The sequence below is a fragment of the Solanum lycopersicum genome, chromosome 5 (assembly GCF_036512215.1).
Source record: "Solanum lycopersicum chromosome 5, SLM_r2.1".
Lineage (NCBI taxonomy): Eukaryota > Viridiplantae > Streptophyta > Magnoliopsida > Solanales > Solanaceae > Solanum > Solanum lycopersicum.
Window position 1 is genome coordinate 914,078 of NC_090804.1, and position 23,126 is coordinate 937,203.

The 23,126-nt window shown below is 30.2% G+C and overlaps 4 protein-coding genes across 9 annotated transcripts; all 4 read left to right on the forward strand.

Annotated features, from left to right (window-relative positions):
* The first annotated feature begins 806 nt into the window (after nt 1-806).
* On the forward strand, nt 807-4,409 carry LOC101249918 (WAT1-related protein At3g28050-like). 3 transcript variants are annotated; one of them, XM_004239306.5, is made up of 7 exons: nt 807-1,076; nt 1,472-1,534; nt 2,029-2,142; nt 2,522-2,738; nt 2,930-3,088; nt 3,375-3,526; nt 4,072-4,409. In XM_004239306.5, exons 1-7 carry the CDS (start codon nt 880-882, stop codon nt 4,205-4,207), a joined length of 1,038 nt encoding a protein of 345 aa, XP_004239354.1. In that variant the 5' UTR covers nt 807-879; the 3' UTR covers nt 4,208-4,409. The 3 variants fall into 3 exon arrangements, with proteins under 3 accessions (XP_004239354.1, XP_010320599.1, XP_010320601.1); XM_010322299.4 differs by having other exon boundaries at nt 815-1,076; nt 1,472-1,541; XM_010322297.4 differs by lacking the exon at nt 2,029-2,142.
* Nucleotides 4,410-4,758: 349 nt separating this feature from the next.
* Nucleotides 4,759-8,294, forward strand: LOC112941523 (WAT1-related protein At5g40240-like). The gene is made up of 7 exons (XM_026031014.2): nt 4,759-5,290; nt 6,021-6,083; nt 6,164-6,277; nt 6,916-7,135; nt 7,395-7,553; nt 7,670-7,818; nt 7,945-8,294. Exons 1-7 carry the CDS (start codon nt 5,112-5,114, stop codon nt 8,093-8,095), a joined length of 1,035 nt encoding a protein of 344 aa, XP_025886799.1. The 5' UTR covers nt 4,759-5,111; the 3' UTR covers nt 8,096-8,294.
* A 573-nt stretch (nt 8,295-8,867) lies between these two features.
* On the forward strand, nt 8,868-15,301 carry LOC101258652 (WAT1-related protein At3g28050-like). 3 transcript variants are annotated; one of them, XR_011221056.1, is made up of 9 exons: nt 8,880-9,176; nt 9,250-9,312; nt 9,398-9,511; nt 10,089-10,317; nt 10,398-10,556; nt 11,744-11,895; nt 12,051-12,214; nt 14,400-14,446; nt 14,970-15,301. XR_011221056.1 is itself a non-coding variant. In XM_069297690.1 (9 exons), exons 1-7 carry the CDS (start codon nt 8,980-8,982, stop codon nt 12,199-12,201), a joined length of 1,065 nt encoding a protein of 354 aa, XP_069153791.1. In that variant the 5' UTR covers nt 8,880-8,979; the 3' UTR covers nt 12,202-12,214; nt 14,400-14,420; nt 14,970-15,195. The 3 variants fall into 3 exon arrangements, 2 of the variants coding, with proteins under 2 accessions (XP_025886798.1, XP_069153791.1); XM_069297690.1 differs by having other exon boundaries at nt 14,400-14,420; nt 14,970-15,195; XM_026031013.2 differs by lacking the exon at nt 14,400-14,446 and having other exon boundaries at nt 8,868-9,176.
* A 3,147-nt stretch (nt 15,302-18,448) lies between these two features.
* Nucleotides 18,449-22,803, forward strand: LOC101259539 (nodulin-related MtN21 family protein). Of its 2 annotated transcripts, NM_001348160.1 has the most exon segments (7): nt 18,566-18,883; nt 19,006-19,068; nt 19,805-19,921; nt 20,938-21,184; nt 21,681-21,839; nt 21,963-22,114; nt 22,283-22,772. In NM_001348160.1, coding segments are annotated over 7 exon segments (1,119 nt in total). In that variant the 5' UTR covers nt 18,566-18,689; the 3' UTR covers nt 22,470-22,772.
* Nucleotides 22,804-23,126: the final 323 nt, after the last annotated feature.

Here is a 23,126-nt window from a genome sequence, read left to right on the forward strand (position 1 = left end):
ATATCAATTTTGAGTTCTAAATATAACGATATAACTTCACAGAAGATAGGCCTTGATGGTTTAGCAAATTGCTTTCGTCTTTAATTAAGCATGTTTAGTTCAATAATTTTCTTCCTCATCAATGATTAAAGCCTTAAACCAAACTGTGTCAACAATCTTATTTTAATCATATTACTTTATTTTCTAGTGAAATGAATATATAAAATACTCACCTGTCTCACCAATAATTTTCTTTTATTTTTTTCCCACTATTATATAGTTTTATGAACTCTTATCTAATTAACTCCTTGAATAATATTTGATTAAAATGAATAGAAATACTTCCTCTGTTCAATAATACTAGTAAATTATTAATTTTGCACACATTTTTTAAAAATTATAAATAAAATGATAATTTTATCTTATCACTCTTCAAATATAATAAATACAATGTCTTGAAAAATATGAATGAAAAATGACTATAACTAATGATACGGGTAAATAAGGTACTAAATGCAAAATTATTCATTGATTTCATAAAGTGAACGAGTATTGTTAGACATATCAAAACAATATACTGGACAACTATTATTGGACGAAGAGAATAGTATTTAAAGTGGAAAAACAAAGATATAAGTAGTTGTTTCTAATATAAATTGCACTTGATAATTTTATTTTTTGTGAATAACATTAGTAAGTTACTTCTCAAAAAAAAAAAAAACTATATTTGCAAATACCAATAGTCAAACTTCAACTTGACAATAAATAAATAAAAAGGTTCTATCAATGTGGGGCTAAAATAATTAATTAAAACAATATCTTGATTATAAAAAATACACAAAAAGGCAAAAAAGGGTGGGGAAAAATCTTGCTAAATCATCTCCAACAAAATTAAGAAAAATGAAAGGATCATCATGGAAGCAGATGTTGATGCCTAGTGTAGGAATGGTTATTACAATAATAGCCATAGTTACAAGTATGATAATTAGCAAAATAGCCATGTCTAAAGGACTTAGTAGCTTCATCATTGTTGTCTACTCAAATGCTGTTGCTACTCTCATACTTTTTCCTCCTTCCATCTTCATCTTTATAACAAGGTTCTTAATTCTCTTTCATCTTCATTATTCTTCAATTCTTCATCTATTGATCGGAGTAAAGGCAGAGTCAGGATTATAAATTTTTAAAAAATAGCTTATTAAGTTCTTGATCAATTATATATAGTATAGGTTAAGTGATTTTTTAATATAAATACATGGATCATAGTTGCTCAAGTCAAATTGTAGCTCTATATTGTTGTTGGAACATCATTATTGTTTTGGACTTATAAAAAAATATATCAAAGTTGTTGAGTAAAGATTGTGGATTAATTAACATATAATCACTTACAAAACATATATAAGAAGAAAAATAACACAAGAATTTAACGTGATCGGACTAAGCCTTTTACCATGACTAATTTTCCTTTTTATTTCTTTTTTTTTTTAATTTGTAGATCAAGGAGTCATCCATTGACCTTCTCTGCTATTTGGAGAATCTTGATGCTCGCTTTAAATGGGTAATTGGTATTATTCCCTCCGTCCTTTTTTAGTTTTTATATTTCTTTTTTTCGAGAGTTAATTTTAATTAATTTTGAAAAGTAAATTAAATTACATTAATAAAAAAATTTAAAATAAAATTTCAGATATTCAAAAACTATACAAAAAAATATTATAAATTACAAAACTATACATAACCAAAAAAAAAAGGGAGGAATACTATTAAGTAGATCAAATGTTTTTTAATGACTTATCATATAAGTTCTATTTAAGTTAAAAAAGTTGTTCTATTTTAAGACTAAAATTAGTATTTTTTGTGCAAATTTATGACTCATTTTCTATATTCAGTAAATTGTTTAATTTTAATATGTTTATTTTATTCTTAATAAAATAATATAATCATACAACTATCTATGTCAGTGTCAAGTCAAACTACATCACATATACTGAAATAACGAGAGTAGTAATTAATTTCTTAAAAGGAAGAATGGTTGTTTGATGTGTTGAACAATAGGTGTTTTGGGCAAATATGTGATTATGTTGGTATAAGTTATAGCTCTCCAACACTTGCCACAGCAATGCTCAATCTTATTCCAGGTTTTACTTTCATCCTTGCCATTACTTTCAGGTATTTCTCCCTCTTGGCTTAATTTGTCAAGTTTAAACACACATATGTTTGAGGAAAAAAACGCGATTATTATGAAAAGTCATTTCTTAAGTTCTATAAATAAGAATTTTCTAAAAGTAGCCTAAGAAAAATCTAAAGGTATATATATCAGGGTTTTATATAACCCGAAGGAAATTGCTTGTGTTTTTCCCTATACAATATCTCTTTAAAAAAAGTGATTCTTCACGCCTCAAAACCATATTCTTCTTTAATTGTATTTCTTATTATTTTTCTAACAACATGTACTTTTAATAAATTATTGAACTATAGTAAGTTCCACTGTAATTATTCTATGGAGTAAGTGAATTAGATATGTTGATTTATTGCCACTTTCATATAGGATGGAAGTGATCAATTGGAAAAGTTGGAGTAGCTATGCCAAAGCCTTTGGGACATTTGTTTCAATTGGAGGTGCATTTGTTTTGACATTTTATAAGGGCCCTCCAATCATTAACCAACACTTAACTTCTACTTTCTCATCTCAACAAAATTGGATCCTTGGAGGAGTTATACTTGCTTGTGAGTCTATGTCCACTTCACTATGGTACATTATTCAGGTCTGTCTGTTTGGTACGACGAAAATAATTTTTTACTTTTAAAAATGTATTTTTGTCAACGAAACACTAGGAAATGACTTTTGATGACTTTTAAAAATGCATATTTTATCAACGAAACATCAGAAAATGACTTTTGGCCGTGTGTGATTAATTAACTATGATATTTTTTTTTTTAATTTTTTGTTTTTTAGGCTTCAATTCTTAAGATATACCAAGAAGAGATGGTGATAGTGTGTTTGTATTGCTTCTTTGTGACCATCATATCTACATTAATATCCCTAGTGGTGGAGAGAAATACAAATGCTTGGATCATATATCTAGACATTCGTCTCATTGCTATTCTCTACTCGGTAATACTAACAACTAAACACACATTCATTTTCTTTTTGACTCGAATCTATAAAAAAGTTAAATTAGTTCACGAAAATATGACTAGTCTATGTTATTTTATGATTGGATGTGTTAATGACTCACTTATATTAAGTCAAATTCATCTAATAGATTGGGTTGATTTGAAGTACATGTATTGATTTATGAGAAAAATTGTCAAAATATTTTAAGTTGTTATTTGATATATGTTATTATAATTATACTTTATTTAAGACAATTAACTTACATTAGAATTTGTTCATTCAGGGTATAATTGGTATAGCATTTAGGAGTTGTATGACAACATGGTGCCTCAAGAAGACAGATCCTCTCTTTGTTTCAATGTTTAAGCCCTTTGCCATTGTTTTTGCTATCCTCATTGGTACCTTTTGCTTTAGAGATGCTTTCTACTTAGGAAGGTATGTATTATTAACTATTATAAATTTGAGATAAGTATTTAAAATACCTCTAAATTTGGTGTGAATTATTAGTTTTCATCTTTGAAATATTGTCTGTCTGAAAAACATTCCTTCACTTTACTAATTGAACTTAAATAAATAAACTTCTTATCTTGTCATATTGGTAAAACATGCCTCTAAATTCTTGACAAGTTTAAAGGTGTTTTCAACATTTCTCTCGGCGTTTTATTTGAAGTCTCACGTTCCTATAAGAGTTTGAGATCATTTCTCAAGGCAAATCGAGAGTGTTTTTATATTCAATTAGTCAAGTAGAGAGATTTTTTAAAGGCTGTTAATAGTTCGGTATGAACCACACCAAGTTCATTCAGGAGTGTTTTCAATACGTTAAACTTCACGGCATGTTTTAATATTAATATTCTAATCATTTTAAAAGTTTCTATATTCAATAAAAAATTATCGATATGTTACGTAAAATGAAATGAATCTAGGGGTAAAATAAACATTTAAGATATGATATGTGTACTAATATAGACATTTGTTTGCAGTTTGGTGGGATCAGTGACCACAGTGATTGGGTTTTATGCTGTGATGTGGGGAAAAACTCAAGAAAAATACTATGAGGGGAACAACTTAGAAACACTTGCTGAAAATAATGTCCCTCTGCTGCAAAATGAGGCATAAATACGGTGTTTGAGTCAGCTCGTGTGCGCCTCAATTAATTTTATGTGATATTTATTATCTTTCATTAAACAACACAAATACTGAATCAATTCATTTCGAGGAAAGAAATAATTGTATGTTAGTTGTAAAGATAGTGTTTTAAATTTATACTCATGTATTATATCGATAAAAATAAATATATAAAAATCATTTAACCAAGTTACTAATTTTCTCGGGAAAACGTGTAAAAAAACATGACAAACTAAAATGAAACAAAATAGTATATCATAACCTTGAGAAATAACTGAGCATAATATGACCTCTGGACATACTTCTAATAACACTACCTAACTATGTTTTGTAGATTGTAAAATATTATTTAACCAATTATTGTTTCAATAGGATGTCTATATAATTTAAAAACTCAATAATTTTTATATCCATATAACAAACCACATTTAAAAAAAAAAATACAATAGCTTTTTCTTAAATGAATATATTAGTGCAAGTGATAAACACCACCCACCCACTATGTTCATTCAGTATAAATTAAAATAAAGGAATACCACCCATGCTGGTACGTTAGAAATAAGTAAAATAAAGAAACTAATCATAATAAAATTTAAAATATATTGTAGATCCATTGTTAATTTCAATAAATACTGACAAAAAGACAAATCAAGAATATATTAGTGTTCTAAAAATAGACAATTAAAATATTGTTATGAATCGATATATGTTCCTTTTAATACAATTTGATTACTTCGAGGAATCTCATTAATTTAGATTCACGTTCAGAAAAATTCAAACATGTCCATTGGTTTTTAGAACAACTTTGTAAATATATCTTTGATATGAAAATCGAAAAAGTTTCAAATTCATAAATTTATTTTAATTGATTAAAAGAAATTTCGATTCAAAAGAGATGGAAATGAGTGGAGTGGTTCCATTTATAGCTATGATTGTTCAGCAATTAGCACAAGTTGGATTAGCTGTGGTAGCTAAAGGGGCTATGTCAACTGGGATGACTACTTTCACTTACACTTTCTATTCAAGTGCTTTTTCAACCCTACTTCTTATTCCAATTTCATTCTTCCTCCATAGGTACGTAAGTCGATTCATGATTTGATTTGATTTGATTTGATTTGAGTGACGGAAGAAACAATGATCATAGTTGATTTGATTTGTAACTATATGTTGATAATGAAAAGACCTGATTTTTGCTTTTAACGTATTATCTCAGGTTTGAACTTAAATTTTTTTTAAAAAATCAAAATGATTTTAAATAGTTTTGTTGATTTTTGAAAAAATTATGAATTGAAGTGTGCTCTTTTTGATATATGAAATTTATGTTCAAATACTAGCTTATCTGGAGTGGATTTGATTGTTGAAATTTGAAAAATAAAATTATTATTTTCTTGACCAAAATAATATGAAATTTTAGCCAATTTTAATGTGTCTCTATATATGGTGTAAGACTGTAACTTATACATACTAAATTATGAAATTTTAGCCAATTTCAATGTGTCTCTATTGCGTATGACTGAAACTCATACATATAGAAAATAAAAATCATAAAATTAAGTGATTTTATTGATACAAAATAAAGTTTATGACTTTGTGAGATAAATTTTTATAGTTGAGTGATTTTTTGTGATATAAACTCTGCTTTCTTTGATGATTCGAATCCGTATTCTTAGAATTGGATGTGAAGCATGCTTACCATTTGAGCATATGAGTGAATTCATATGCAAAATACGAGGCATGTGAGTTCTTGGTCTCACCGTAAAACTAGATATTTTATGTATATATACTTTTTTTTTCTGAAATGCAGGTCAGCTATTCCACCTCTTTGGCCTACTTTTCTCTATGGATTTTTCTTGCTTGGCATATTGGGGTATGTAAATGTAAATTCGTGGCTCAATTTAGCAATCAATTTTAGAGAAAAAAATGACTAATAACAGTGCAATTATATAGTTTTTTGATGCAAGTGCTTGGATTACTTGGACTTCAATATTCCTCTCCATTACTTTCCACAGCAATACTGCAATTATGTCCAGGATTCACTTTCATTCTTGCTGTCATTCTCAGGTTTAATATTAAATCACCTTTAATTTCTTTTGAACATATATTATTCCTTTCCTTCTTTTTTACTTGTCAGTATTTTTTTTAATAGAATCAGAAGATATGTATAGTACATAAATATGCCCTTTAGGCTTTAACTTGCCTCAACTGGCATATATACCCTCCAACTTTGAGTTGCACAAATAACTGTTAAACTATGCAAAAGTTGAACAAGTGAATACACGTGTCCTATGTGGCATTCTATGTAGCAATTGTTCCTCCTACTTGTGATATGTCACGTAGGACGCATATGTGTTCTTGTTTAACTTTTGGATAGTTTAAGTGTTCGTTTGTGCACATTCAAAGTTGGAGAGCATAGATGCATGCCGATGCTAAGTTAAAAAGGACATTTTTATGCGTTATACTCAATTTAAAATGCATCTTTTTCATCATACTGATAGATAATTTAAAAAAATATAACTGATAGTTCTTTTCATATAGTTATTGAAAATTTAATGTTTTCGAATTTAGCTTGAAAAGTTAGCTAAATTAAATTTCGAAAAGAAAAAATATGACAACTAAAAAGGAAAGGAGGTGTCAAAATTGTATCTAAATATATATTCAACTTTTGTCTTCACTAATTTTTTATTTTTCTTTAAAATCAGGATGGAAACTTTTGAATACAAAAGTTTGAGCACAATGGCTAAAACTATTGGAACTTTGGTAGCAATAATAGGTGCATTTGTTGCAACTTTATATAAAGGCCCTCAAGTTTTTGGAATTAATCCTTTAAATACAATATTAACAACCCCTTCTGCTTGGGCCATTGGAGGTTTACTCACTATGATTTGCTCTATAATTGCTTCTCTATTTATCATTTCACAGGTAATTACAATTGTCAACAAATTACTGTCTCTCTGTCTCATTTTACGTGACACGGTTAGAATTTCGATATTCAAACGTTTAAACTTTGTCCGTTAATTCAGACATAAGCTTTAGGTATCATAAATCACAAAATCAACAACTTAAATTATTTTAGTGAAAGAAACTTGATTGACTCTCGAAATTCCAACCGTATCACGTAAATTGGAAACTATTTTTCATCAATCATGATCTGTTTTTCCTCTGTTTCATGTGTTTGCAGGCATTTGTCCTTAAGAAATATCCAGCAGAGTTGATTTTAATGTTGTTTTATAGCTGCTGTGTTACAATATTATGTGCTGTTTTCTCTTTGATTGTTGAAAGAGATTTGAATTCTTGGAGTTTAAGCCCTCACAGCAGATTAATGGCCGTCGTATACTCGGTAACTAAGTCGATACGTATAAGTTTAATATATCTGAAAGACGGATTCATGATTTAAACTTGATAAGTTCGATATTTGAAGGTTTTTATGACGCGTTATACTTTGAAATAATGCAGGGTTTATTTGGAAATGTATTCCAAGTTTGTATAGGTTCATGGTGTGTGAGGAGAAAAGGACCTCTCTTTGTTGTTATGTTTCATCCATTAGGCATTGTTATTGCTATGGCTGCTAGCATATTTATGGGTGAAATTATTCATGTGGGAAGGTAAATCATACATGTTTAAGGTTCATTTACTTTCTATTTATATTTGTTTTTTTATATTTTACGAGTCTCTACTGTATATAAGTTAAGAGATTGGGATTCAGAATATTTTTTTTATTTGTTTTGTAGTTTGGTGGGATCAATCATCATTGTGATTGGATTTTATTCAGTAATGTGGGGACAAAGTAAAGAATGGACAAAGAAAGAGAAGAACTTGAGATCAAACAACAACAAGATTCCATTTTTACAAGACAAAAATGATGATGATCCTGAGGTTTAACATATGAGATGATCTTTTAAAGGGCTAACACTTTGCTAGTGGGCTTAGTGAAAGTTCTTTTGGGTTGACATGTTTATGAACAACTACATTGTATCTCTTGAATATTCATTTTGTTCCTACCTTGTTTTAATCAATAATTTTCCGTGTAACATAAGTTTATATTTTCATGTTATGATATATAGGTGATGTTCGAGCATAACTTAGTTTGTAAAGAACTTATGTCCCACTAAGTACCCATTTTATTCGTAAAGGGCAAAAATTATAGAGTAATCTATTTGAAAGATAAAAATTAAAGATCAATTCATTTAAAGGATAAAAGCTTTCATTTTTCTTCAAAAGATTTCATACCTCAAATGTAGCAAATAGATTTTAGTTTAATCATGTTCATACTTTCAAAATTACACTATAAATTAATCCGAGGCTTAGGTCTGATGATAAAAAACACAATACGTGATGTGTGGATTAGCGAAGTCACAACTTCAAATCTTGTGGCAAAGAAAAACCTCATGTTCAAGTTTAAAAGAGTAAAGAAATCGACCATTATCTCTCGAGTTTCAAACCATACTACTAATGAACGAAGGAAAATAGCAGAAGCAAGGAGATATCATAATCGAAAGGTGTGAACTAGCGGTTAATAAAGTTCGTTATGAATCATGAGATTATAGATATAGTAGTCAATAGTCACTAACGATTCTTTTCATCTATCTTAATGGTGATAGACATGGTTATCTAATATCTGTTATTAACGAAAGATGGGACTAACATTAGGAAAGAAAAAGATAAAAATAAAAAGAGATAGCAATCATTTTGGGGCCTCAGAATCCTAACAACCAACTAATTTTTTCCACTGGTGAAGTTCAAGTTCAGAAACAAGACACTCAAAAATGGCGGCGATGGAGATGAAGGTGAAGATGAAGGAAGCTTTGCCATATATAGGAATGGCGTCAACCCAATTCGCACAAGTTGGTTTAATGATAGTTGGCAAAAAAGCCATGTCCGCCGGAATGACCAATTTCACCTTCGTCTTCTACTCCAACACTCTTGCAGCACTTATTCTCCTCCCTTCTTTCTTCTTCTACAGGTACCTTTTTCGCTTCAATTCGAAAAACCCACAAAAAAGATACCATCTTTAATTGATTTGATTGATTGTGTAGATCAACTCGTCCGCCACTCAATTTCTCACTCATTTCTGAGTTTTTCTTGCTGGGTGTTCTTGGGTATGTGATTTTTTCATCTTTCAATTGGATTATTTGTGATTTTTTTTGCTGTTTATTGAATCAGCAGTTTTTCGTGTTTTTGTAGTTGTTCAGCTCAGCTAACTGGATATACTGGGATTAATTATACTTCTGCTTCGTTTGCCTCAGCAATGCTCAACCTCATCCCAGGTTTTACTTTCATACTTGCCGTCATTTTCAGGTTTCTTTTGCCCCTCTTCTCACTTTTGCTGTTGTTGATTTTAGGGTAGAATGGAGTTTATGAATACTCGTAAACATAATGTGACATTTCATAGCTAGTTAATCATTTAGGATAAAGTGAGAAGTCTAAGTTAAATAGTTTTCAAATATAAAAATATGTCATTCTATTTGGAATAGACTAAAGAGAGAATAATGTCATATAAATTGGAACATAAAAAGTATTGAGTAAGCGAGTTTATTCGATTTCAAGCATATCGTTAAACAGATTTCCTCTGAACTGGAGTTGTCGTAATATGTTTTTTCTACTTGGTGTAGTTATGTTTCGATGTCACAAATGTTGCAGTTAGTAGTGTGATTGTTTCTTTGGTTTCAATCGCTAGTATATTTGTTTTCAAATTCAATTGAATTCTTCATTTCTATCCAATTATAGAGCATGCATGAACAAAAAAAATGTAATGGGGAGATTCTCGGGAAACTCAGGAACCATGGAAGGTTAAGAAAGAATATAAAGATGGTTTCTTTGATCACAAGAGACTGGAAAAGTAACACATGTACACTTTTGTTTTGCTTTATTTTAGGATGGAGAAATTAGATTGTCGAAGTACAAGTACCCTGATTAAATCCATTGGAACCATCGTCTCAATTGCCGGCGCATTCACCGCCACTCTTTACAAGGGACCACAAATTTTGTTGACTTCCTCCTCGAAGCCTCAAAATTATCTTCATTTCCAGGAAACTGACTGGATAATTGGAGGACTATATCTTGTAGTGGATTGTGTAGTGTCTTCGTTATATTTAATTGTACAGGTGTGAGAATAACTCCTTGAAAGTGAATCTTTTTATTAGTTGAGAATCAGCACTACAACTGATATATTTTTCTTTTACAGGCTTCCGTCCTTAAGAAATATCCAGTTGAGCTGATTGTGGTCTTCTTTTACTGCTTCTTTGCATCCATTCTATCAGTAACTGTCTCTCTGTTTATGGACAATAACTCAAATGCTTGGTTGCTACAACCTGGTACAAGATTGTTCGCTGTTCTATACTCAGTAAGTAGGTAAACTGCGTGCATTTACGTTCTGTTTGCTCATATAGTGAGTTTGTGACCATGCTAAGATATACGTAGACGAAGCATTTGTAAGGCTCTGTACGGAATTACTTAACCTGATTCTAGGTCTCCACCTGCTTGGTATCAGAAGTAAATTCTAGCTAATTGTACTTTTTCCTCCACCCAATCCCCTGATCTGAACTTAGCTCAATTTGGTCCTATTAGACCTAGACTTTATCAATTGCAAACTAAGGTACGGTACTTTTATATGTTTCTGCTCTTACTTAATCTCAGTTAAGAGTGTTATGCAAAGGTGGGATCAGATTAGTTACTACACTAGAGCACGGATTTTGTTCTAAAGCATGAATCTCTTAAGAGTTAGAAACAAAACAAAGATAGAGAGGGATAAGCTGGTCCATAATGAGGCTGATATGGACTGATTTTAGTGGCTGTTCTAAGAATGTTCAGGTCAGGAGGTATGTGTTGGACATTCAGTTAGCATGTAATGATAGGAAAGGGAGGAGAAGAAGATATTCGCTAAGTGATCAATAAGTAAATAAATACTTCTAACTTTTTGAAAAGTTTCTTTCTTCATGAATCTTCTTAAAAGTGAAAGAGGGGGGACCTAAATCTTTTGCTGACTAATTGCTTGTACTGTGAAAACATCTTGATGTAATGTGCCTTCTGAACAAACACACCTTTCAATTGACAAACTACATTGAACTATAATATTGACTGTGGTTGGAATATATTTTGTCTCTATGTAACTGTTCCTTTATATGACATTTCTTTCTTCTTTTTTTGTTTGTTCCAAGAAGCATGACATCTTTCTATGTTTGAAGATTCTTTTAGCTTTAAACGTTTCATTTTATTCTCAATGATATGTTCATAGCCATAGAAATATCATGATATGCTTAAGACCATTTGTTCTAAGGGTACTTACGTTCTATGTTGCGCGGACTCTTCATTTTTGATGCCCCACTCGTAACTAAACACATTTCTTTGTTTTACTAAGAAGAAGTCTGGGCTTATCAGTAATTATAAGAAAACTATAATCTTTTGAGTATTGTCAAATGTCAATAGAGAACAATGAATGTATTTTTTCTTATATTTGCCCAGCATTAGGGGTATATCAGTTGCATTGATCAGCATATCTCAAACATTTGACATGTATTTTGCTTTCCTTAGGGAATATTTGGCTCAGCATTTCAAGTTAGTGTGATGTTTTGGTGCATTCGTAGAAAGGGACCTCTCTTTGTTGCTATGTTCCATCCTCTTGGAATTGTAATTGCTGCTGCATTGGGTATAATCTTCTTAGGAGATATTTTCTACCTTGGAAGGTATGTTTATATTTCATTTACAATCTTAAAAATTTGTCAATTGGCAGCAATCCAAATTGAAAAAAAAAGTTTATCATGAACTCTTTTCTCTCTCTCACAAGTGTTGTCAAGTACTGTTGTTTGCATTTGCCTAATCATCACCTTATTGAGTACAGCTTGGTTGGGTCAATTGTAATTGTTGTTGGCTTTTACGCTGTTATGTGGGGAAAAACAAAAGAAGACATGGTGGATGAAGACAAGCTCACAAGAAATATCAATTCAAAGGCCCCACTTTTGGAAATAAAGGATGCAGAGACAAAAATTTAAGCATAAATTATAGGTATGTCTTCGTTTTAGCAGCTAACATTTTTAAGGCAGTAGGGAACACAATTTCTGCATATCTTATGTGTTGTATCTATGTAAAAATATGACACTTGAGCGTAACTCAACCCCAAAAGCAACTCATGAGGGGAGGATTGTCCAACAAACCGCCGGTCCATTCCCCAACCAATGTGGGATTACTACCCATTCTTACACCCTCATTCACTCTTAGGTTCAATTGAAGCGTGGGCTGGGAACCCAAACAGAGATGAACCTGTCATACCATGTAAAGATATTGTACCTAGGCCTAACTCAACCCCAAAAGTTAGTATGAGGGAGATGATTTTCCAAGTCCATATAAGCAAAGCACCAGTCCATTCCCCAATCAATGTAGGATACGGACCCACTCTTAACATATCTCAAGTTACTGGAGTGAGTATCTTACTACAGTGTGCTTCACTTTGAAAGATGGTAAAATGTATGCCTAATCTCCAAGGCCTTTATAACTTATACCGAGCCCAAGACTGTTGTTTCTTTTGTCCATGCAATTTTTTCAATCTATAGGAGATGGAGAAAATGATAAAGTTTGGGCTGTTCAGGGTGTGGTTTACGGGGTTGTGCCTATTACTCCTTTTGCATCTGTTTTCTTTGTATAAAGCTGTAGACAGACCTTCACATTTTGAGTAGGCTCTGATACTTGATAGAGCATACTCCACATGAACTATAAGAAATACTCAAACAGTGGAATATTTGGTGAATGTATTCTGTTTTTAGCTTGTACTCGCCAAGATTCCAGTAAATAACCAATATATAGTGTTAGTTTAGGTGCACCTTGACGACTCAAGGGAGGTGGGAGTTGAATTGGGTTGTACCAAATTTTCATCACTCTTAATATTTGCCTAACTCGACTGTAGAATCTAGTCCTTTGAGAATTCAGTTTAGAACACAAAAACAGTAGAGTTTGTAATAGCAACAATGAGAATTTATGATCTAAATCTGGAGATAGTTCTAGTCCAGTTACAAATTCCAATTTTTTGTTAGAAGCATTTTCCTAGTATATCCGTTACTGCTCTGTTTTGGTTTTGGCAGCTTGTAGCATGTAAGCGGTAGCTAAACCCAGTCCTTTAGAACTGACATCCACCATAATCGAATCTCGTCATTTTAAGCCGTGTTGAATTTTTCTGCGTAAACACTTCCAGATACAGATTCTATTGACTTCAAATCCATTGTGTAAGTGGGCGGCTCATTTTTAGTATTATACAATCTACAGGTCATAAGGATAAGATTTCAAAAGATGAGTTGAATAGAAAAGGTCATTTGGCCCACGGTGCTGAATTAGACTTGGTATAGATGACCTGTGGTGTCCAATGTGCCGACCAATCCCGAGGAATTACTTTATGATTTCATTGAAAACATTGTACTTTTTTAATTAAACCCTTGATTTTTTTTCCTAGCACAATTGATCGTTTCAAACCTTTGTTCTTAATCAATGTGTGGCATGTCCTTATCTTCTTTTATTTCAAGGATATGTTCTGTTAGTGAAGGGGGAACATCAAGTAATTGAAAAAGCTGTGCTTTTACCAAATGGATCACAAATTACTTAAGAGCTGAATGATATATTTTTGAACAAAACTAAAACAGTTTTAAGCGGACGACTATTAGTAATCAAAAAGAATATGCAGCTCATAAATCTTTTATCTTGATGAAACTTATGATTAAGTGTAATGTAAAGAATTATTCTTATATATATATCTTGATGAAACTTACAATTGAGCTAATTATAAGAATAATGATTTACATTACTTGCGATGAAGAAGATAAATAGAAGCACGTTCTTTCTGAAAATAAATGAATGATAGATACCACAAATTCTTTATCTCTGGAGACAAAGAATGCATTTATTAAGGTGGCATTGTTTGCGATATATACATTTGAGTATTTTCGATTATGAACTGAATCTACATACTGACGTAACATGTAGTTGATCTTTCAAAATGCAGTTGTCCTTGACTTTATCTTTTAATAATCTGAATTGAACTCACAAGAGGTTTCTTTCATAGAATTTATAGAGCTTGTCTTTTGACATCACTCAAAGAAGCATCGATTGTTAGAAAGTCAAACATGTCTGAATATAAGATAGCTTATTTGTTGCCTCTAAATAGAAAATTAGACAACTCACTTAAATGTTCAACGCCTCTTTGCAGGAGGAGGCACTTTAAATGACGGTAACCCTTTTTTCATGTCAATGGAAGTATGATCATGACTTGTTCACATGTCATTTTCTTTATAATATTATCTCCTGAAATGTCAACAAAAGTCTTTTGTTCTCTATAACACTCTCTATGCATGACGATGCTTATTTGGTTGATGCCTGTGTGACTATTAACTCTGGCCCGACTTTGCATTGTTTTTTCAAAGTCATACATTACTAAATATATAAAATATCTCATTCTTTACACATAAAACGTAAATTAGATAACTCAATGTGAAATGCTTGACGCCTCTGTGCTGGAGGAGGCACTTTATATGGTTGTATCCTCCCTTTTCATGTCAATCATGACTTATCCTCGCGTCATTTTCTTTCTATCAACATCACATAACGTGTCATTTAAACTTTTCCGTTTTTGCTTAATATCTATTTGCATAACTGCGTTGGTTGGAGGTACCAGGTACTCGGTGGACTATCTGAGGCATGTCCAATGCGTAGACTTTGTTTTTCTTTTTTTTGTGTTTGATGCCGGTGGGACTGACTATTAGCTCTTGCCTGCCTGCAGAATGGAAGAAGTCATAGCAAGTTGACAATGCATATTGTGGAAGTTGTAGACATGGAAGCCACAACCAAATGAAGTGTGTATAAAATTGTTGAAACATTCAGACACCTGCTCAGTATTGTTGCAAATGCAGAGCAGATAAACTTATGACTTGGTTTTGTCACTCATTTTATCAGTGTGTGTATATATATATATATATATATATATATATATATATATTATTATTATTCTGGTCAGCTTTGTGATACTATGCTTTGCAAAGATTTTCAAACATGATTTGTATGTGTATATATATATTGAATATTTATGTATAATATACATATATTTTAGTACAAGATAATGTATCATATATTTAGCTAGTGAATGTAATTATTTTCTGTTGATTGGTCAAATGTATAACTGGCCCTATTTTATATTTAGCTTAGGCACGTTTATACCATTTAAATGTGGTCCAGCTATAGAGGCTTGGTCTTTGTGGGAAATATTAGAGCAAATCGTCCAAAGAGTAATAATTTTTTCCCAATAAATAGAAAAATATTCAATAACAAAAGTAATGTCAAATTTTTGTATTTGTGTTATGAAATTTACTTAGTATATATTCTACGACGATAACATGTTTGGTGAAATTTCACTAAGTAGGATCTGAAGAGAATAAAGTGTATGCAAACCTTATCTCATGAAGATAGAGCGGTTATTTTTGAAAGACTCTTGGCTCAAGTATATGTATCAAGTAGAGTAAGAGGAATAATGAAGAAAACATAGTCATTAATAAGAAACACGGTGCAAAGTTTACAAGAAAGGAATACTAATAAATATCAAAATAGTGTGATAATCGAGAATAGAATAAATCACAAGAAGTACAAGGTATGATTAGCACTACGATTACAATCCTTCTAGCCTAATACGCGGCCTCCAATCTTTCCTATCTAGAGTAATGTCTTTGGTAATATGAAGTTGTGACATTTCGTGTCTAATCACCTCCCCAAAATACTTTTTCGATCTATATCTACCCCTCTGTGTGCCGCCCTTTACAACCATCCTCTCGAACCTCCTCACTAAGGCTTCAACTCACCTCCTCTACCTACTCACGCTCAAACTATCTCAATCATGTTTTCCGCCCCAAAACCGAAAAAAAAAAGAAAAAGGAAAGAGGTGTAAGTAAAAGGAAAAATTAATAAGTATAAAATTTTGTAAAACTGAAATTAGTCTTTAATCAATTGGTTAATCCAATTGACCAATTGTATTCAACCTTCACACCATTTTATTACACTGACAGCTTCCTACTTAATTAAAATGAAATAAAATACTATATACTAAATTATATTTTATTAATTATACATTACACACTCTAATTGACTATAGGTGCCCAAAATGCCTTTACGAATACAAGAAAGGTTGCATTAATAGTAATGATGCCTTTTAACGTAAAGGATTTCTTATATTTGTTGAACTTATTTTTAATTTTAATTAATAATCAAAGAGTGCTAAGCTAATTTAGAAATAGCAATTGTTAATAACTAGAGATAATCAGGTTATTTAATTATAAGCTAAAGTCATATATAGGCATCTCACAATTTTTCGATGCTTTCATTTTAGAATATATTTTGATAAAATTAAATCATGCCGGCTAAAATTACGTGTTGTTAATAAAATGTTACATATCTTAATGATACGGGGCTTTTTGGAGAAAATCACAAATTTGATTTTAAGCGGATAATATCATATCATATAACAAATATTTTTTTAGTTATTTTAATCCAACAACTTTTAGTAAGCTTTGAAAATGGACATTAAAAATATCCATTAGTATTTATTAATATATGTGACGCAATTAATTAATCTTTTAATTATCCAAACATGTGTAACAACTAAACTAATTAAATGCACCGCTAGAATCAACGAAAAATTCAAAATTTTTATTAAAGAGGTTTAAATATGAATATGTAAACATACACAAAAAAAAAAAAAATTTAATCATATAAAAATAATATAATTTTCTATTAAAACTACGAATTATTAACCTTATCAAATTCCGCCCGATCAAAATGTAAGACGTCTAAAATAAGGTTGTGGACAAACAAACATTGTGATAAGTATAAGAAGAGCAGTTGATCCAAAGAGGACAAAAGCCTCTCACCTATTTTATTTTCCAAAACAAAATAAAAACATGGTCTAATGACGTTTTTTTTTTTACTAATAATATAATTGAAAGTTTTGTCTTTTTATTTCTTCCCATTTTATTGCTTACGTACTACAGTTTAAACACAAATAAAATATATAACTTGAATTGCTGATGTCTTAAATTCTTCTAATTTATTTATTACATAAAGTATCATTACCAGCCAATTAGTATGTGTTAATCTTGGATTCTTATGCCTTAATGATATCATCTTAAAATAGATTGTTGACAGAAGGACGCAATCTTAATTTTTTTTTATGTATATATTATCAAATGTACGGGTGAAAATTGAGTGATTTAATCTGTCCTTTGAAATGTTATTTGGAGTGAAATGAGTCGAACTAATATGGTTTAAATAACGAATTTTATGGTTCGATCTAATTTTTATTAAGTTTTATTTATTTCTGTTTTAATTTATAAGATTTTATTTTTTTATTATGATTTTATATAATATATCAAACAAATTTTGAGAAAAATTTTCTTGGGCAAGTGGATTATAAATTAATATATCTAAGATATTTTTAGTAAAATATTATTACTAAGACAATCATCCTTTTTTTTTCTAGGTGAAAAAAGTAATTTGGAATAAAGAATTATGTTGGAATCGTTAGGTGTAATTGAAGAGACCTAATGGATTTTCAAAAAAATATCTTGTAGGACCATGATTAATTTGAACCACAAAAACATACTTGTAGGTCCATATATTAATCTAAACAACTTTTAACTTATTTTGGACATAATGACTATGGTTTCATACGTGTAAGAAAAATCCACCTAGGAATAAGAGGCTATAGTATTATTATTAATATCTTATATATTATCGAGATGACCGAATTAGTTGAGCAGGTGATCTTTCATATTTTTGCGTCTTAGCTCATTGCACAAACCAATCTAGCGCGTATTTTTACCTTTTCTATACGGGTTGGATGATATATTATTACTATCTTTGTTTCAATTTACATGATATTTTTTGCTTTTCGAGAATCAACCCGTTTAAGTTTGATCAGAAATTTGTGTGTGGAATCTTCATTTTCTTTAAATGAAATTTATATATATTTGTAAACTACCTAAAAAGTACTATAAGTTACAATAAATAACAATTCAAATAATTAAAAGATATATGAAAAATTTAAGGTCAAAGATAGACTTGTTTAAATCTCGAAAAATCCACAAAAAGGCACATAAATTGAAACATACAAAGTATTACATTGAATTACTGGATTGAAGTTTACCGTGTGCACATTCAAAGGATAGCGGTTGGGAGTTCCCTCGTCAGCTTATTATTATTATTATTATTATTAATATTTCATTATTAAATGTTGTTTCCATCGTTTGGGTCACTACTCGAGTTGCTCATTCCCTCTAAAGTAGCTTGACCTTTATATGAAAGGTTAACTTGTTATGTTTTTGTATATTCAAAAACTCTCATTGCCTTTTCTTCATAAATGAGAGACAATATTCACTAAATTAGCCTAGCTAAAGCACATAATATACACAAATACAAAAGAAGAAAAGAGGATTATTTGATAAGAGATAATATTATTATGGCTATAGCACAAGATATTTTGCCATGCATAGCCATGGTGATAATAGAAATGTGCACAATTTTCTTGACTATAATGGCAAGTACATCCATGTCAAGATTAGGGATGAGTTCTTATGTTTTTGTTGTTTATACAAATGCACTTAGCTCAATAATTCTTCTTCCTTCTTCATATTTCTATCATAGAAGAGACAAGTAAGACTTTTTCTTCTTCAAAAAATTAGAATATTAGATGAATATCTTGTTTTTCTATTAGAGAATAAGATATATAATATGTTCTTGATGTTTAATTATTATTATTTTTTCATTTGTTGCAGGATACAAGCTTCATTGTTTACTTTCCCAATACTTATTCGTGTATTTATCCTTGGTTTAGTAGGGTTAGTTCTTCTTTCTCTCTTATCACTACTACATGCGATATATCATATTCAGTATTGTTTCTAGTAAGATTCAGAGAGAATGTACACATATAAGATGTATATAAATTTTATCGAGATATTCATCTGTTATTTTGGATAAATCTTCAGCTCTTTCTCACTTCTTTACTTTTAATTAAGAGAAAAATATTATAAGAAAAATAAAATTTCAAGCTTGGTAAATCATATTTTCATAAGAACTAATAGAAAGACAAAAATTGTACTTTTGAACTAATGGATTTCTATAATTATTTTACTTTTTATTTGAAATTTTAGTGGTTCTATAAATCGTGCCACGCACACATATTTATACTCACAAATCAAAGACTGAGCTTAGTTTAATACATTATAGAAAGATGCATAGTTTTAAGAAGAAAAAAAGTTTTTTTTCTCTCTAAAAAATAGAATTTAAACAAATCTTAGACATCCATGATAAATGGAGTCCAATGTTTCCTTGGATAATATTATATTAATCCTATCCTAAAATAATCGTGTTGAATTGATCGTTAAAATTAAGATTTATTGTTCATTATGATACCAAATTAGTCGGATCGTCAATATTAGCCCCTGAATATACATCACATCAGGTGATGGATGAAGAATATACATGACATACTAAAGTTAATATAAATATGTCATATAAATCAAGACACATACGACGATTTTAACGATATTTGATTTTATGATGGTGTGATTGCAGGGTTACAATAGCTCAGAACCTTGCATTTGCTGGACTAAGTTACAGTTCACCAATTGTAGCCTGTGGCATGGCCAACATGGTCCCAGCTTTAACTTTTATTCTTGCTATATTTCTCAGGTTAATTATTTCATTATATTATATTATATGATTTTTATTGATTGGAATCTTGAATCTTGAAAACTATATGCTATGGTGCCTTACATAAAAGAAAAAGATTTGCTAGCTCATATAATTTTTTTTCTTTTTTTCTAGTGGTTCTTTAATTTCTTGCAACTTGATGAAAAAAAATTGACAAATTAATTAAAGTGATGTAGAAAGAGAGAGAACTTGTGGAGGATGTTAGAAGTGGGACATCTAAGTTTAAATTTATATCAATTAGATTCAAGAATTATGTGTTGATGAATCTGTAAATTAAATGGTGGCCAAGAGTCAAATACACTTGGATCCAACTACATATATGGGGGCCATACACACCATAAGAAAAAACACATTATTTTTCGTTTCAAAAAAAATATTATTTTTAGTTATATATATTTAATTATCATAATATAAATATAATTAATTTGATCAATACCATAATTTCTAAAAGTTCATACAATATTAAGAAAAAATTGTAACTTTTTTTATCTAATTAAATTATGTTATATAAATTAATATTAAAAAATAATATATATATATATATTTAGAGGTTAGGATTAAATTGATATATTTGGTTTGTACAGAGATGGACCTACTACCTACGTGCCACTACTTTTGCTTGTAAAAATCAGTCAAACAATTCCTTCCAATGAAAAGTTACATATATATTTTCTAAATATTTGAATGGGTCGCTGTTGAAGTATGTCACTATTTCACGTTTAGGCTTAATTTTCTTTTCATAAATCAATTATGTGGAATTTTTTTTTTAATATCGGTGATTGTATAACGATCTTTTTAATATGAATGGCGTTGAAATTCGATTTAAGGATTTTATCTGCTCTGATATCATTAAAAGTTATAGTGTGATTAGTAAAACTATTTGCTAGTATCTTCTAAGTGATCTGATCGTATAAATATTTATTTTCACGAACATCTATATTTGGTTATCATTATCAATCACTATTCTAATTCAATTTTAATTATTATTTATTTAGAAAAATAAGAATTGATGTGAAGAGCCAAGGAAGCCAAGCAAGAATAATTGGAACCCTGATATCAATAATTGGTGGCATTTTAATGACTTATTACAAAGGTGGAGTGGTGAAGCAATATACCCCAACTTTTCTTCACCTAGCCAACCCACACCTCCTTGTTTTCACTTCAACACATGAGAATTGGGTTCTTGGTTGCTTCTTGTTTGCTTCAGCTTCATTAGCTCTTTGTATATGGAATATTATTCAGGTAATATATACTGTTCGACCAACTAGTTTATTAATATGACTGAAAGTCTAAAATATTACATCCCATATACATAACTTATATACTTTATATATATTCTATAAACTAGTTGACCAAAGTATTTATAATCGTAACTTGTAATCACCCCCTTTCATACCAAATATATCCCGAACTATCGTAAATGGTATGCAATTATTCTCGTCATACTTCTGGGACATTTGTGTCCCGTCGTCCAAAAACTAGAGCATATATGTCCTTCACTCTAACAGACGACTAAATACAGACACGTGGCTCAATAAATATAGGATCGGTGTATAAGATTACGACACGTGTATGTCCGTTAGTATAAAGGGTGTATATGCTCTAGTTTTGGATGGCAGGGGTACAAATGTCCCAAAGTATAACGGAGGGTATCTGTATATCATTTACGATCGTTCGGAGATATTTTTGTCTTTTTTCCTTAGTTTATTTACTTATGCTTTTTTTTTTTGGGGGTCAGGTTGGAACTATTAAAAAGTACCCACATGTGATGAAATTAGTGTTTCTATATACTTTTTTTGGAACTATACAATCAGCAATATTTGCTTTGGTTATGGAAAAAGATCTAAATGCTTGGAAACTTGAGCTTAACATGGAGCTTCTTGTTATAGTTTTAACGGTAAATTTAATAAAGTGCACAAATTTATAATTTTCTATAGTCAATTCATCAATTATAACTATGGTCAAACTATATTAAGTTATTAACATGCAATTTTTATTTTTTTTTGTTCTTAAAAAATAGGCAATTTTTGGGAGTTTAATACGTAGCAATGTTCAAATGTGGTGCATGCGTTTGAAAGGATCTTCTTTTCCTCTATTTTTCAAGCCAGTGGGAATTCCAACAGCTAGTGCTTGTGGATGTTTACTTTTTGCTGATACTTTTCACTATGGAAGGCAAGTATATAAATTTTATCGATTTTTTTCCGTTAAATTATATACACTGACAATATATAAGTAAGAATAAATAGTCTTTACAGTATCAGTATACATGTTATATCTTGAGTTATTATTTTTTAAGTGATCTGATTGCGTAACATAATTGTATTGATGAATATTTTGTAGTATGTTGAGTGCAATTATATGTGGAATGGGTTATTTCACTACACTATGGGGACAACTCAAAGATGATGAAACAAGTAAAAACATTAAGGGTAGGATATTACCAACAACTAGTGATGAGAAAGTTCCACTTTTGGAAGAAAGAGGAGAAGACGGAGACGAAGAAGTCGAAGGAGATTCAAAAGTCTAATAAAAGATGGAAATTTAATAAGATGATGAAGATAAATGTTAAGTGTTTGCTAGGAATTTTAATATTTGTTGTATATATGTGTTGGAGGGAAGTATTTTTTTCAAACCTTCCAATGCAAGTTGAACAATGAAATTGTTGTTCAACATTATATTGATTGTTTCTCTAGGTAGCTATAGAGGTTACGTACGCTCTTGTTGATATGTGTGATTGAGAAATTTGGTGTATGTTGATTAATTTCATCCCATTTGTAAATAGTGTGCATTGATTTTGATGAGATATCGATAATACGAGTTTGTGATGGTATATATAAGATTGCGTTATATTTTTCTCCAAACGTAACCTTTTGATGACCTATAAGTTGTTGGCACATTAATTTGGTCCTGACTTTCGGTGAATTTTTATTAGAAATCTTCATTTTTACACATATAATATCTGAAAAATATTGTTTTCGTCTATTTAGTTTGTAAGTGATTATAAGAGATCATTTCTAGCTATATATGTCGGAAAAAATCAATTATGATATTTTGCTTTGCATGACCCCTCCATACATATCGTTTGTTTTGTAAGAAAAATCTTTACTTTTGTATGGTTGAGATTAGGTGCAAATTCAACGTCACAACCACACTTAGATGTAAGAGTTGAAATTAATAATTATTC

Bases quoted from the DNA above. Each gene is read 5' to 3' on its own strand.
- LOC101249918 (XM_004239306.5), top strand. From the start codon at position 880: ATGAAAGGATCATCATGGAAGCAGATGTTGATGCCTAGTGTAGGAATG. The intron at 1,077-1,471 runs GTTCTTAATTCT...TTTAATTTGTAG, and splicing joins ATCTTCATCTTTATAACAAG to ATCAAGGAGTCATCCATTGA. The intron at 3,527-4,071 runs GTATGTATTATT...ATTTGTTTGCAG, and splicing joins GATGCTTTCTACTTAGGAAG to TTTGGTGGGATCAGTGACCA.
- LOC112941523 (XM_026031014.2), top strand. From the start codon at position 5,112: ATGGAAATGAGTGGAGTGGTTCCATTTATAGCTATGATTGTTCAGCAA. The intron at 6,278-6,915 runs GTTTAATATTAA...CTTTAAAATCAG, and splicing joins ATTCTTGCTGTCATTCTCAG to GATGGAAACTTTTGAATACA. The intron at 7,554-7,669 runs GTAACTAAGTCG...GAAATAATGCAG, and splicing joins TAATGGCCGTCGTATACTCG to GGTTTATTTGGAAATGTATT.
- LOC101258652 (XM_026031013.2), top strand. From the start codon at position 8,980: ATGGCGGCGATGGAGATGAAGGTGAAGATGAAGGAAGCTTTGCCATAT. The intron at 9,313-9,397 runs GTATGTGATTTT...GTGTTTTTGTAG, and splicing joins TTCTTGCTGGGTGTTCTTGG to TTGTTCAGCTCAGCTAACTG. The intron at 9,512-10,088 runs GTTTCTTTTGCC...GCTTTATTTTAG, and splicing joins ATACTTGCCGTCATTTTCAG to GATGGAGAAATTAGATTGTC.
- LOC101259539 (XM_019213748.3), top strand. From the start codon at position 18,690: ATGGCTATAGCACAAGATATTTTGCCATGCATAGCCATGGTGATAATA. The intron at 18,884-19,005 runs GTAAGACTTTTT...CATTTGTTGCAG, and splicing joins TTCTATCATAGAAGAGACAA to GATACAAGCTTCATTGTTTA. The intron at 19,922-20,937 runs GTTAATTATTTC...TTATTTATTTAG, and splicing joins ATTCTTGCTATATTTCTCAG to AAAAATAAGAATTGATGTGA.